At 35.4% G+C, this 16,286-nt stretch overlaps 1 protein-coding gene across 4 annotated transcripts in view; it reads right to left on the bottom strand.

Annotated features, from left to right (window-relative positions):
- LOC114330596 (uncharacterized) overlaps positions 1–16,286 on the bottom strand; it is a 128,720-nt gene that overhangs the window by 12,163 nt on the left and 100,271 nt on the right. For 3 of the 4 annotated variants that reach the window (XM_028279993.2, XM_028280001.2, XM_028280010.2), the window contains one exon: positions 13,811–13,986. In XM_028279993.2, coding sequence (XP_028135794.2) covers positions 13,811–13,986 — 176 coding nt within the window. Of the gene's footprint in view, positions 1–13,774; positions 13,987–16,286 lie in introns of all 4 variants that reach the window. The other variant, XM_028280012.2, reaches the window with a different exon arrangement.

Raw genomic sequence — 16,286 nt, 5'->3', positions numbered from 1 at the left:
TTATTAAATATTATAAAACCATTTGCAAATAATAATGACACATTTATAAAAAAAATACACAACATTTTTTAAACAAATTATCAAATATTGAATTTAATCCAAATAATATTTTAGTAAGTTTTGACATAAACAGTTTATTTATAAATGTGCCATTAGATAAAACTTTAAACATAATCAAAACGAAATTAGAAAATGATAATACATTAACAACTAGGACAAGACTAAATGTATCAGCTATAATGGAGTTATTGACATTATGTACTAATAATACCTATTTTCAACTAAATAATGAATTCTATAAACAAAATTTTGGTCTCGCAATGGGCTCTTCTTTATCTCCATTATTGGCTAATATATTTATGGAAGATTTCGAAACTAATATCATTTCTAAACAAAATTTAAAACCCACAGTATGGTGGAGATATGTAGATGATGTGTTTTCCATATGGCCTCATAGATCGGAATTGTTGGATACGTTCCTGAATATTATAAACGATCAAGAAGAGACAATAAAGTTTACAATGGAAAAGGAATACAATAACACCCTACCTTTCCTCGATGTTTTGGTCTCAAAGAAGGGTACTGGATATGAGACTCAAGTGTATAGAAAACCAACACACACCAACAGATATCTCAATTACAAATCAAATCATAACATCAACGTTAAAAAGGGAATCATTAAATCCTTATATGATAGAGCCAAAATTACTTGTTCTAACGAAAATTCATTTTTAGAAGAAAAACAAGTGTTAACATCTGTGTTATTAAAAAATGATTATCCCATATCGTTTATAAATAAGGAATTGTCAAGATTGGATCGAATGGAACAGAACAACTTAGAAAGGGATCCTACAACATTCACAAGAAATAATACGAGGAAAATATCAATACCATATGTAAAAGGACTATCCGAGAAACTTAAAACAATAGGAAATAAATTCAACATTTCAACAACATTCAAAACAACAAACACATTGAGATCTATTCTATCTAAAACTAAACCTAACAGTGAACAAGAAAGAACAAAGAATTGTATTTATAAAATACCTTGTGAATGCGAACAATTTTATATAGGTGAAACGTCAAGACCATTAGACGTTAGAGTAAATGAACATCAGTCTTATATAAAAAATAGAGAATTTGATAGATCTCAAATATGTCAACACGCATGGGATAATGAACATAGAGTTCAGTGGAGAGATTCAAGTATATTCCTAAAAGAAGCAGATAGTAAAAAGAGAAAAATCAAAGAAGCGGCTCTAATTATGCTAAATGAAACCAATTGTGTCGCAAATTCCTCGGTAGAATGCAGTAGGATGTGGTTACCCATATTAAAGGAGGAAATCAATAGAAAGAAAATACCACAATTAGTAAATCAGTAACATATCTAGTTAGTACATATTTAGTATTTTAGTATTATTTAAAATTTAAAATATCAAGTCAGAATTTGGTATTAGTTTTGAGAGTAAACTAAATGTAAACCCAAATACTTACGATGTCGGGATAATATCACGAGGTTTTTCCTGGTTTTCCCTCGTGATTTACTATGGAATCTCTAACGCGAGAATTTCAGTGCCACCGTTGCATTTGGTTGTCTTTTTAAAGACTGATCACATGCTATGATTTTTTGTGGCGGATATTCTTGAGTTGAGGTTGATTTCATGTAATCGAATGAACTATCTTTTAGTAAAGTCGTCCCAGGAACGCAACTCATCAATATTGGCAATATCATTTTAAAGTCGTCTACTTTGAAATGTATAATACGTGTCTGAATTGCCGATATAAATGAGTCAGATTAAATAAATTATTAGAAGAATTTTTTACTAAGCAACAACATTTTTGTTTATTTAGTATTATTTTATATTTTGACAACGACACCCGACTTGGGCGTCGAAACGTTAATAAAATCATTTTTAGGTAAAATTGTGGCTTATTTCCCATTTGAATATACTTGATTATAAAAATGCCACAAGAAAATAGCTTCAGAACAACAACAAGAATGTAGAAGGAAGACCTGAACATCATCGGAGTATACGGCCCAGAAAATAACAAGCTTCAAACAACAAGGGAAATATTTTATGATGAATTACAGGTAGTAGATCAAATCAGACGGAAGATGATAATACAGTGAGAGTTTAACGCATGAATAGGCAACCAAGTAACACCTGGAATAAAGCAAAAATATAACCAGAAGGTTAAAAACGAAAATGGAAAACTAATACTTTATGAAATGAAAATGGAGAATACTTTAGTCAGAAAAATACAACGATAACGCTGACAGAGCTTCTCAAAATATATGGAGCACGACTTCTATTGAACACAACGATAAATATTAGATAATAGTGATCAGAGGGTACAAAGAAAAGATATAAACGAACTAATAAAAAACGAGACACATTCAGATGGAAACATGGGCAGACTACGATCGCTATTTGAGATGCAACTGCAAAAGAAATCATTAGAATACGTCAATGAATGAATACGTTAAGAAGGCAATTGACAGGATCAAATTAAAGGACGTTATTCACTTAGTGTAACGAAGTAAAAGAAATAGTCAAAAAAATATTAAATAGAAAATTCAGAGAAATCGATAATACAACGGAAAGCACAGAAGATAAGATATAATTCCTTAATAAAACGATAGACGACATTAAAGACAATTTTATGAAGAACGACGAAGGTAAGAATAAGACATGTATGATGACAGAGATTCTGCAACTAATGGAAGAAAGAAGGAAAAACAAGAACGATAACTCCATGTATAAAACATTACAGCGAGAGATACAGAGAAAGATCAGAGAAGCCAAACAGAAAGAACTGAAGAAAAAAATGCCAAGAAATCGAAATTCTGCAAAGTAAATACGACGACTTCAACGTGCATAAGAAGGTAAGAGAAATTACAGGCAAATGTAAAAACAGAAGAATAAGTAAACTTGTTAATGACAATGGAGAGATAATCGTGGACAAAGAGAGTATCAATAATACCTGGAAAAATTACATACGAAATTTATTTTTTGATGAGAGGGAGAACCAGTCCCCAATACCTACGGAAACAGGACCACCTATACTAGTAGCAGAAATAAGAGCAGCCATAATATCACTAAAAGAAGGTAGAGCTCCAGGACCAGACGGAGTACAATGTGAATTTCTTAAATGTCTTGATGATGAATCTTTACGAATACTATGTAAAATCTTCAATAATATCTATGACACAGGCAATATCCCAAAAGATTGGCTAGTTTCAGAATTTATTACCTTACCAAAGAAACAGGGAGCAAAAAGTGCGGAGAATATAGGCTAATAAGTCTAATGAGCCATACATTAAAACTTTTTCTTAAAATTATACATCGTAGAACATACAAGCTATGCGAAGAGAGAATACAAGACACACAGTTTGGATCCATGAAAGGCGTAGGTACAAGAGATGCACTGTTTAGCCTACAGGTTTTATTTCAAAGATGCAGCGATATGACTTGTGATATTTACACCTGCTTTGTGGACTACCAAAAAGCATTTGATACAGTTTAACACCGACAGATGTTCTAACAAAAGCCCAAATGGATGTTAAAGACCGACGTATAATACAAAATTTATACTGGAACCAATCAGCCACAATACGAACGAATCTTGGAGGTGAACCAACGGAAGCGATCCAGATTCTAGGAGGCGTTAGACAAGGTTGTATACTTTCACCTATATTATTTAATCTATATTCAGAGGAAATATTTAGTTAAGCCTTGGAAAATTGCGGAAAAACATGGAATACTTCTAAATGGAGAACGCCTAAACAACATCCGCTATGCAGACGACACCGTTATTTTTGCAGACAGTTTGAACAGTTTACAGCAACTAATAAACAAAGTAAATGAAGTAAGTGAAAGATTTAGACTTCAAGTAAATATATCAAAAACTAAATTTATGATCATCAGCAAAAATAAAATTAGAGACCCCCAACTACTTATCAATAATACACCAATGGACCGAGTAAAACAGTATAACTATCTTGGAACAATAGTAAACGAACAATGGGATCACTCACAAGAAATAAAATGTAGAATAGAGAAGGCTAGGAGTGCATTCAATATTCTTCTTCAGGTGCCATCTCCGCTACGGAGGTTGGCAATCATCATAGCTATTTTAATTTTTGAGGCAGTAGCTCTAAATAGTTGTTTCGAGCTGCATCCAAACCACTCTCTCAGGTTCTTCAACCATGAAATTCGTCTTCTTCCGATGCTTCTTATGCCATCTATCTTTCCCTGCATTATGAGTCGTAGGATACCATACTTCTCGCCCCGCATCACATGTCCGAGATACTGTAGCTTCTTTTCTTTAATTGTAAGTTCAACTTCCTTTTCTTTACCTATTCTTCTCAGTACTTCATTGTTTGTAACTCTATCTACCCAGGAAACCTTCATAATTTTTCTATAGGTCCACATATCAAAGGCGTTAAGTCGTCTCATTGTCTCTACATTTAACGTCCATGATTCCACTCCATAGTATAATACACTGTATACGTAACATTTTGTTAGGCGTACTTTAAGAGCTAATGTTAAATCTTTGCTACATAGGACCTTTTTCATTTTTATAAAATTAGAACGTGCTTTCTCGATTCTGACTTTTATTTCTGCAGTGTAGTCATTATTTTCTGTTATAAGTGTTCCTAGGTAAGTGTACTTTTTTACTCTTTCGATCTGCTGGCCCTCTACTATCAAGATTTCGTTAGTATTATGGTTGTTTTTACTAATTTTCATAAACTTCGTCTTTTTGATATTGAGAGAGAGTCCGTACTCCCTACTACACCTTACTATTTTACTCATGAGTCTTTGCAGGTCTTGTAAACTATCGGCTATTATTACTGTATCATCTGCATATCTGATGTTGTTAACTAAGACTCCATTTACTCTTATGCCGACTGTTTCATCTTCCAGAGTTTCTCGCATTACCTCTTCAGAATAAGCGTTAAATAATAGAGGTGATAGTATGCAGCCTTGCCTGACTCCTCTCTTTATTTCCATTTCTTCAGATGTTTCTTTTTCAATTCTTACTATTGCTCGCTGATTGTAATAGAGGTGTGTTATTAGTCTTAAATCTCTTTCATCTAGGTTTTTATTTTTTAGGATTTCCATGAGTCGATCATGTTTTACTTTATCAAACGCCTTATTGTAGTCTATAAAACAGACGTAAAGAGGATGGTTAACATCCAAACATCTCTGTGTCAGCACGTTGAAGGAGAATAATGCCTCTCTGGTACCCATACCATTGCGGAACCCATATTGAGTGTCACTAATATCCAGCTCCAGTTTAGAGTGTATTCTGGCGTGGATAATTTTCAATAGAATTTTCAAGGTATGTGACATTAAGCTTATGGTTCGGTAGTCACTGCATTCTTTTGCATTCACCTTCTTTGGCAAACACACAAAGGCTGATGTCAACATTTCTCTAGGGATGATTCCAGTAGTATAGATAGCGTTGAACAGTTCTACTATTATGTCCAGGTTTTTCTCGTTGACCAACTTTATCAGCTCGCTAGGCAATTCATCTGGACCAGCAGATTTATTGGTTTTCATAGAGTTTATTGCCTGACTAACCTCTGATTTGGTTATCTCTGGGCCTACATCTCCCGTTTGGCTATCTACGGATGTACTAGCTTCTCTCTGGTCATGAAATAGTTCCTCGATATACTCTTTCCATCGTCGTAGTTTTCGTTTTGTCTCCATTATAATATTTCCATTTTTATCGAGCAATATATTTGAGGTTCTTCTATTTCCTATTCCGGCTAGTTCTTTGACTTTTTTATGTAGGTTGAAGTTGTCATATGTGTTTTCCAGTTCTTCTATTTCTTTACATTTTTCAGAGAAGTAGGTTTCTTTAGCCTCCCTAATTTTTCTTCTTATTTGGTTTTGAAGCTGTTTATAGCGGGTCTTATTAATGGTTTTGTTTTTTCTTCTTTCATTCATCAAGTCTAGAATTTCCTCCGTCATCCATTCTTCTTTCTTACATTTGGTTGTAGTAAGTACTTTCTTACTTGGTTCTAATATAGAGGTTTTGAAGAATTGCCACTGCTGTTCTACGTTGCAATTATTTCCTGGGTTTCTGTCTAGATTTGTGTTGATTTCGTGTTTCAGATTTTCTTTTGTTTCTTCTGACTTTAGTTTCTGTATGTTAAGTTTATTGTTGTTGCGGCTTTTTTGCGTCTTTTTTAGTTGAAGTTGAAACCTAGCAATAAGAAGACTGTGATCAGAGGATACGTCTGCTCCTGGATATGCCTTTACTGCCTGAATTGAGTTTCGATATCTGTGCTTTATTAGGATGTAGTCAATTTGATTTCTGACAATTTTGTGCTCTTTGTCAGCTGGTGATTTCCATGTATACAGGCGTCGCTTAGGTAATTTAAAGAATGTATTTGCGGCTATAACATTATGCTCCTGGCAAAATTCTATTAGGCGATCTCCTCTGTCGTTTCGTTCGCCAAGCCCATATGATCCTACATTAGGGTAGCATTTTCCTTCGCCAATTTTTGCGTTGAAATCACCCATGATCACTGTTATGTCTCTAGATGCTGTGAGATGTAATGTTTTCTGGAGTTCGCTATAAAAGTTTTCTATTTCTTCTTCATTTTTGTCAGCAGTTGGCGCATAAATCTGGATTAGGTTCATTTTTCCATGGGTTGTCAATAACTGCAACATTATTATTCTTTCGGACATCGGAACGAAGCCTGTTACTGATCTCGTTACTTTTTCGCTGAGGATCATAGCAACTCCATATCTGTGTTGGGTGTCGCTGCTTCCAGAGTAATAGATTCGTCCATTGTCTGTATTGAGTTCACCAGAGCTGACCCATCTTGTATCGCTTATTCCTAATATATCGATATCCAGTCGCATCATCTCTTGCTGTATATTCTTCAGTTTCCCAGGTTCATACATACTTCTTACATTCCATGTAGCGATTTTGTAGGTGGATTTGTATATATTTAGTGAACAGGGATTTCGCTGACTAACGGCCTGGGAAGCCCTGTCGTTACTGTTGTTTCTTCCCCTGCCGAATCTTGGCATCCGAGAACCATGATTAGTAGGTTGTTGGTTGTCATTTCTGTGAGCCATGACGATTTCTAGGGATACTCCATGAGTCTTTAATGCAGTGGTTTCCCGTTGCCTTCTGCATCCTTATACCGTTGACCATTCTGTAGGGTTCATCCGCCTTCGAGACCGATTTCTCAGTCTCAGGACAAAAGAGTGCCCTCTTGGCCAACATGGCCAAACTCTTTAAAAGCCACAACCTTAATCTGTAGATAAAAATAAGGCTCCTACGATGTTATATCTTCTCAATATTGTATTACGGAGTTGAATCCTGGACACTCACTGAAGCAATGGAGAAAAAACTCAAAGCCTTCGAGATGTGGCTATACAGGCGAATCCTAATCATGGACGAACAAGATAACCATCCTAAGGATCCTTAGGATCCTAATCCTAATACAGGCGAATCATGGACGGACAAGATAACCAACGAGACCGTATTACGAAGAGTGGTCAAAGAAAGAGAGGTGATGTATACCATTAAAAGGAGAAAGTTATAATATCTCGGACACATAATGAGAAACGGCACTAAATACAGATTACTGAAGGCAATCCTTCAAGGTAAAGTGTTCGGAAAGCGAGGAATTCGGAGAAGAAGAATATCATGGTTAAAGAACCTGAGGAAATGGTTTTCCACAACAACAACTAATCTATTTAAAGCATCAGTTAATAAAATAATTATAGCCAGAATGATCGCCAATATTCGAAACGAATAGGCACTAAAAGAAGAAGAAGATTCACTTAGTGTGCACAAGAGAGATAACTGACTATCACCAGGTTAATTTGTCTAGTAATACTCATGCATGTAAAATTTGATCTATAAAAAGTGAATCATTAATTTTTAAAGGGATTTGTGAATGATATTTTTAAGCAAATATATGATATAAATAAAAAGTTTGTATCGTCCAATGGTAGAGCTATGATCTAAGCATGGAAAAGTGAGTGAATGAGGACAAAACAGTCAATTTGTCTAAAATCAAGAACAAACTAATTACTACAAACCAAAGATGATGCTGTTACCCGTTTCTATAGTATATGGAAGCTAAAAAATATCACAAGAAGAAACATTTTTTATTATTAATATCGAATAAACCTCTTCAATTATTTGACTTTATCATTGTTCATTGCTATTTTTAGTAAATCCTTTTAAAATTTAACAATTCACCGATTCTCTAACTCACCTTTAACAAATCGAGATCTGAGAAAACGCTACCAATGCCTATGAAAGTTGCCATTCTGGTAATTTACGGGATAGTCAAGCTGCACATTATATACCCTCTATTGCAAGCAAAAAATAGCTACGTGTCAGTCAGTTTGTTACAATAAGCAGTTATTTTATAATTTTTCGCTACCATTGAAAAATTTGTTTTTATAAAAAGCGTTCAACGGATCAAGCTATGATTAATAGTACTAAAACTTAGATCTTGCCTCTAAACTCTTCCTGTGTTGGTTGTGTTGTGGGGTGAACTGAGTAGCTCTACACCAAATGCAGCCGGTCCACGCCCGACAAACAAAAATCCAAGTAGAATAAGAAACGAATAGCAACTGAATCCGAATATAAACCGAATAGGAACCGCATAAAACCAGGCCATTTAGAAATTGTGAAAACCATTAGCTAAGGTAAACATACGACTGGCCTAACATATTCAAAAAAATAGTACCCTATATTAAAAACTAAGAAAATGCCTTCAGAACAAACCTTCACATATGCAACTATCAGGAAAATGTCTACCATCCATTGTAGAAAAGCCTTCGCATTCTATCTCAATTGATTTAATGGGGCCATTCCCAAGATCTACAAAGGAGAACATTTTCTTGATAGTCATCCAAGACCGGTTTACGAAATGGGAGATTGCCCAGCCGATAAAGATCATACGGTTGAAATCACGGACTAAACAAATATATGCTACATTTTTTCCCGAATGGGAGTCCGTTAATTTAGGACTCTAAATTGGGACGAGGTGAAAAAAACCTTGAATTTCTAAGAAGTTGGGCATCTCTTCTGGGAGGAGTTGATGCCATGGGCAAAAACACTTATGCAGCCATATAAAACATTCATAGGACCAATTTTATTGATTACCAAGCTGCTCTGTACGCGCTGCATTAGTGCAGGTAGAGGACCCAGATTCAAAGAACGAAGTGAGCTGTACTTCGTAGAATCTGTAATAAAATCAACATATACCCTTCTTGACTTATACACAACACATCTGATATACAACCCATTAACATCGGAATCGCATCCATAGGCAAAACATACGTTTTGAGGATAATTCTGAGTCGCAACACCAAGGGTCAAAAAGTTGTAAAATCGTCTTGCCATCCCAGAGGGCACCTAGTATTTACACGACCAAAAAATAAACTTCCGTTTCTTCCAGAATTTGTATTGACCACTGCAGGTCACGAACTCTCGGATGAATACTCCGATGTCCTCGAAAACAGTCGTTGTGAGTACCGCCGAGTAAATAATTAACAAAGGACAGGGCGAGATTGGTTTTCTGTGGTTTTACAATCTCATTGCTTCCTTTCCTTATCTATGTCAAGGAGTGACCAACCGGTCCCATCCCACTTCTAGCCTAGGCTAAGTAGTGATCAGACGTTCCTACGATTTTTGGGTATTAACTAAAGATTGTCCGTACCCACCCATCCGAGTGCCACTAATATTTGTTATTTATTTGAGTATATTTTATTTGTTCAAATGCGTGCACCGAACCAATTTTTGAGGAAGCGTTATATAATCGTCGTGAAGGTGTTAAAATCGGTGGTGAATTCATTAATAACATCAGATACGCAGATGACACCGCCATAATGGCAGATAGTCTAGAAGACCTTCAAACCCTGTTGAACCCTGTAAACAACAAATGCATTTCAAAGGGCTTAACAATCAACGCAAAGAAAACCAAATGGATGGTGGTCGGAAAAATTAATATCGAAGACTTAGTACTAAAATTAGATAACAAAATCCTGGAAAGGATGGAACACCTTAGATATCTGGATAGCTGGATTGACTGCAGGGTTGAAAGTGGTGAGGAAATTTAGACCAGAATAGAACTTGCACCAAAAAGCTTTACTAGCTGGCGTTCTGTATTGTGCAACAGAAGTCTGTCATTGACCACACGTCTAAGAGTATTGAAGTGCTACGTCTGATCCATTTTGTTCTATGGATGTGAAACCTGGACAACAAAAATGAAGAACCTTAACAAATTAGAAGCGTTCGAGTTGTGGTCTTACCGCCGCATGCTCAGAATCCCGTGGACAGCCACATATCCAATGAACGTGTGCTGGAGACCATGCACAAAGAGCTAGAATTGATCAACATTATAAAAATGAGAAAGGTTCAATACTTCGGTCATATTATAATGAGAGCATCTAAATATCGCTTACTCCGGTTGATCATTCAGGGCAAAATCGAAGGAAAACGTAGGGTTGGAAGAAAACAATTGTCCTGGCTGCGTAACATTAGACAAGGGACAGGTCGAACGGTCGAGTAATTAGGGATTCCAATGAACTGTCAGTGGTGGCCGGTGGATGGCTAAACTGACATGGCCATAGACATAGTTAAGGGGGGTGGTCATGGCGTATCTAATGTTTACCTTGAATATTGACAAATTTGTAAAGAATATCCTGTTTGGTTTTGTTTTTTTGTTAATTGTGTAGCGAAGTTTGTGAAATTGTGATAGCAAATTAAATATGAAGTGGTTTAAACATTGGATACGCCGGGATACGCCTATGGATGACAGTTTCGCCATCCAGCAGCCATATTATATCACGTGATTTGGAATGCCTAATTGTTTGATGTAGCTGCCGACCGAGAAACATTTCATCAGCTTGTTAATACGACGATAGCCAACGATTTAAAACAAGCACGGTACACAAAAAAGAAGAATATTTTTATTTACATTAAACTTGCATTTTACTACGTTTGGTGTCTAATAAAGCTACCAGTGAAAGACAGAATACAAGATAAGACATTTATGCTTTCTGAATGATTCATACGTCTATCATTATAAATCCAATTACACAAATTATTTTTGGAATATTTGAGATTGTAAAGTGTATTTTCTACAATATTTTAAGATGTTCTACCTAACATTTAACCAACTTAAGATAATATCGCCGGTCCGGAATAAGGATGACATAACTGCAAAAGGCCAAATTTCTCAGGAGAGCAAAAAACGATTTTTAAATATTTAAAATAGGGATTAAATGAGGAGTAATCGACCAGGAGCATCGGTACGGCTTTTACTTTTATCCCTGTTGGTTCGAATTTCATTATGTTACGTCATTCTTCATCTAAAAATTTTTAGATATTTAAAATAGTGATTAAATAATACGCCAGTCAATGGGAGCAAGAATAGGATGTTACCTCCGAATTCTATCCTACTGCATGGATTTTAATTAAATTTTGGGCCTTTATCTCCTAATTCAAAGTCTACCCTATGCCGATGTGTGCTTTTATCTTGGGAGTGGTTCTCACCCCTTCTGGTTAGAGAACCTAATTCTAAGCAAAAACTGTTCTATAATTTTTTTGAACACTTGATACTCTTTGTGATATTCGTGGTTGAAAATTGGCCATTTTCATTTAAACATAATACCTTTTCGAACGGTATTTTCCGAATACCTTAAAAACTATGCATCTAACTAATAAAACTATATTAATCATTTTTGTAGATTATAAAAAACAAAGGGACACTTGCCTTCATAAATCTTCTAGTTATAATACAAAAAGAGATATGGTAGGTGAAAATAGTTTGTTTTTTGGTACATTCTCAAATTGGTGTATTCAACTTGAAATAATAGAGAAGCGGTCGATTTCAGGTGTATAATGCTACCAATAACTTTTGTAGTGCTTGAAAAGACCTTAAAAATTAGCTATATTAAAGATCCATTACATTAAAACTAATCGAGATATGCTGCAAACAAAATTGATAACTAATATACTTTAAGAAAAAATGAGAAGTAATTTTAACCCCCATCCACCAAAATGTAAATGCATCGTTTTCCTTCCACAATACCTTTTATTATAGTATTGGAAAGAAATCCTTTGTAAAAGGTATAAAATTTTATACCTTTTACAAAGGATTTCTTTCCAATTTTGTGATTGATGGTATACAGCCAACTACAGGAAAACTTTTTCTTTTCCTTGTGGATTTTTATTATAGTGTTATTTCTATGTTCAAAAAGTTGGACGGGTTAAAATCAATGGTTTTTGAAAAAAAAAAGATCAAGTTATAGAGAGCATTTTTAAAATTTTCTTAAACAACTTCCTTTTTCTCCATGTAACTTGAAAATGATAAGAGATATAGTATCTCTTATCTTTTTCGAGTTACATGGAGGAAAAGGATGATTTTTAAGGAAATTTAAAAATGCGCTCTATAATGTGATCTTATTTTTTTCAAAAACCATTCATTTTAATCCAGTCCAACTTTTTGAACATAGAAATAACACTATAATAAAACGTATTGTAGAAGGAAAACGATGTATGTAAATTCTGATGGATGAGGGGTTAAATATACTTCTCATTTCTTCTTAAAATACATTAGTCATCAACTTTTTTGCAGAATATCTCGCTTAGTTTAAATGTAATCGACATTTAGTATTGCTCATTTTAAAGGTCTTTGCACGCACTACAAAAGTTATTAGTATCATTATACACCTATAATCAACAGGTTCTCTGATATTTCAAGTTGAATACACCGATTTGAGCATGCAGCAAAGAACAAACTCTTCTTACCTACCATATCCCTATTTGTATTTTAACTAGAAGATTTATGAAGGAACGAATCTCTTTGTTTTTTTATAACCTACAGAAATATTTTATTTAGTTTTTTTGTTAGATGCATAGTTTTTAAGGTATTCGCAAAAATCCATCCGAATGTAATTTTTCAATGTAAATGGCCAATTTTCAACCGCGAATAACTCAAAAAGTAATGAGTTTTCAAAAAATAATTATAGAACAGTTTTTGCTTAAAATAAGGTTGTCTAGGCTCTTCCGTGGTTATTTTAACCAAAACATTTTTCACCCCCGAGAAGGGGTGGGAACCACCACAAAGATAAAAGCGCACATCGGCATAGGGTAGACTTTGTTTCTTGAGCTATTCCCAAATACCCTCATTGACTGCCCTATAAAAAGTAACTGTCCGGAGCATCGGTTTGTCGTTTATTCTTACAATGACGGCTTTTAGATTCATCCCTATTGGTTCGAATTTCATTATCTTAATTTAATCCCCCCATTTTCAACCCTATTTACAGTTGCATCATTATTGATCTTAATACTTTTCTGTACAAAAAAACTATTTTTAAATATTTAGTATGCCGTTTATTCTCACAGCGATGGCTATTATTTTCATCCCTATTGGTCCGAATTTCATTATCTTAATTTAGTCCCCCCATTTTCAACCCTATTTACAGTTGCGTCATTATTCGTCTGAAACAAGGTCTAAAATGGTGCATATTTCAAAAACGACGCAACTTCCCTATAGTGGCTTGGCACACAGTTACAGTTCTGTCGCTTTTGTATCATCTGTATACAGTATTTTAGAAGTTAATTACGCAACAAACAATAATTTTGACAAAAATTGCAGTTACGTTATTCTTATTCCAGACCGGTGATATACGTCTATATTTCTACCTAGAGCTAGCGTTTAATCAAGCTTCCCCTTCTAAACACAAAACTAAAAAAGCAAAAAGGTTATTGAACCTACTTGCCCAAAGCTGAGCAGCGTTCATAGTGCAGTTACCTTGTGGTTGGCTGAGGATCGACTTCTGGCCTTGTAGATCGTACAACTGGCTTGAATAATAGCAACTATGGCCAAGGCAGCTATACAGCCCAGCACGATGTACAGTTTAGCTTCAGTCAGGTTGAAGAAGTTGTTGGCGGATGATGACGAAGCGTCTGTTATGAGGTTTGTGGTTACTGTAACAGAAAACTGTTGGTTAGCGACTAAATTGCGAAAAAGTTAAAAATTAAATAAGGTTGACATAATCTGTCAAAATATATATCCTTATTCTCCGACGCTCCTTGGTCACTGCTCTTTGCTAATGATATCGTCTTAGCAGAGGAGAGCAACGAAATGTTGGGGGGTTGGAGAAAGTCTATTGAAGAGGGAGGACTGAAGGTTTTTCTTCTTTAGACACAAATACACGAATAGGTGTTAGCGATCAAATTTTCCATTAACTCTCTGTTTCTTGCAATGTGTATCAGAGATTGTATGTCGTTAATCCCTGTCCATTGCCTTATGTTTTGTGAGCCAGGACATTTTGTTGCGTTCCATTGTTGAAGGAACTGGTATTTTCGTTTCGCATGATGTGACCCAGATACGCCGCTTTCCTTTTCTTGATGGTTTCTTGATGGTTCTTGGTTGATTCTTTTAAGGACATTTACATTTGTGACTTTCGCCGTTCGTGGTATCTTTAGGATATGGCGATAAAGCCACATTTCGAAGGCTTCTAATCTGTTTATATCCCTCGTTTAGAGTGTCCAGCCCTCTACGCCATATAGCAGCACCAACCATACGTAGCACTTATAGTAAGTACTTATCGAGCTTGCTCAATGCGTCATTTTACTTCTTAAATTTGCTCACTCAGGTATTTAAATTTGCTCACTCTTTCAATGGGCTTTTGTTATTCAGTGTTATGGTAGAGGTCTCAAATGCAGCCAAGTTTCTGGAGCTGATCATGAATTTGGTCTTTTTGGTATTAATCTCTAATCCCATTCGCTTACTGTATTCTCCGATTATAGTGAAAAGTTGTTGAAGATCCACTATGTTGTCACAAATTAAGACACCATCATCAGCATATCGTATGTTGATCAATACTCCATTCACTTTGATTCCCATCTCTACATCTTCCAAATACTCTTGAAATATGGCTTCCGAATAAATGTTAAATAAAAGAGGAGAAAGCATACATCCCTGTCGAACACCCCTTCTTATATGTATGGGTTTGGATATGATATAGAGACTGAAGGGAGAAATTGACCACAAGATACATTCAAAGACCAACAATCCAGCCTCTGTCCTATTAACTCCGGAGTTCCGCAAGGTAGTGTTCTCGGGCCGCTGCTGGTCTCACTCTACATAGCCAATATACCAGAGTCTCATAATACTAGGACCGCTTCCTTTGCTGATGACGTAGCAATACTAGCTGTAAATGAAGATCACATACAAGCCTCACAACAAATCAAAATCATCTCAAATAACGTTTACCAACCGCCACAACACATGCCCACCTGTAAGAATGGAAAATGAACGAATACCAACAGTAACAGACGCTAAATACCTTGGCCTCCATCTTGACCAACGTCTTACTTGGAAAAAATATATCCAGACCAAAAGAAGACAACTAGACTTGAAATTCCGGCAAATGTATTGGCTCCTTGGACGCAAATCAAAACTCAATATCCAAAACAAAATTCTTCTGTACAAAGCAATACTCAAACCTATTTGGTACTACGGACTACACTTCTGAGGCTGTGCAAAGTCAACATCACCGAATATCATCCAAAGATTTTAGTATAAAGTTCTAAGGTCAATAGTGGATGCACCATGGTACGTAACTAATCAAACACTTCACGAAAACTTAAATATACCTTTCATCTGAGAAGAAATCCATCTAACCACAGAGTCACAAAATGAGCGTACCATTCACCATGACAATGAGTTAGTAGGGGAATTATTCCATAATAGTCCTGCCATAAGGAGACTAGATAAAACCTGGCCTCAGGACCTATTTTAAAACTTAAACATAAATAGAATAAGACGAGACATCATTGGAAGTCTCTTCTTCATGCCGAAAAACATGGAACAAATTTACTTAATACTCTTTTAATGAATTAGATTGTAAATAAACATAATTACATAAAAAAGATACATGCTGGTTTGTTTAACTGGAAGTGAATGAGGGGGTTACTCTTTGATCGAAAAATCGGGGACGGGTTGAAAGGAAATATATACAAGAGTGAGATAAGACCTGCGTTGGTGTATGGCGGTGAAGTATTTCCTATCAAGAAGAGTCAGGAAAAGAAGATGGAGGTAGCAAAACTGAAAATGTTAAGGTGGATGCTGGATGCGACTTGAAGGGACACGATCAGGATAGACTTGATTAGGAAAAGTTCCGGAGTGACAATCTCAAAAAAGATTCAAGAACAACGATTTCAATATAGTCTAAGAGCTAGTGAACCCTCCGACTAACGGTCATCCTGTAAGGCTAGAAATT

The sequence above is a fragment of the Diabrotica virgifera genome, chromosome 6 (genome assembly GCF_917563875.1).
Source record: "Diabrotica virgifera virgifera chromosome 6, PGI_DIABVI_V3a".
Classification (NCBI taxonomy): domain Eukaryota; kingdom Metazoa; phylum Arthropoda; class Insecta; order Coleoptera; family Chrysomelidae; genus Diabrotica; species Diabrotica virgifera.
Note: the sequence above shows the minus strand (reverse complement) of the source record. Positions and strands in the feature narration are given on the sequence as shown.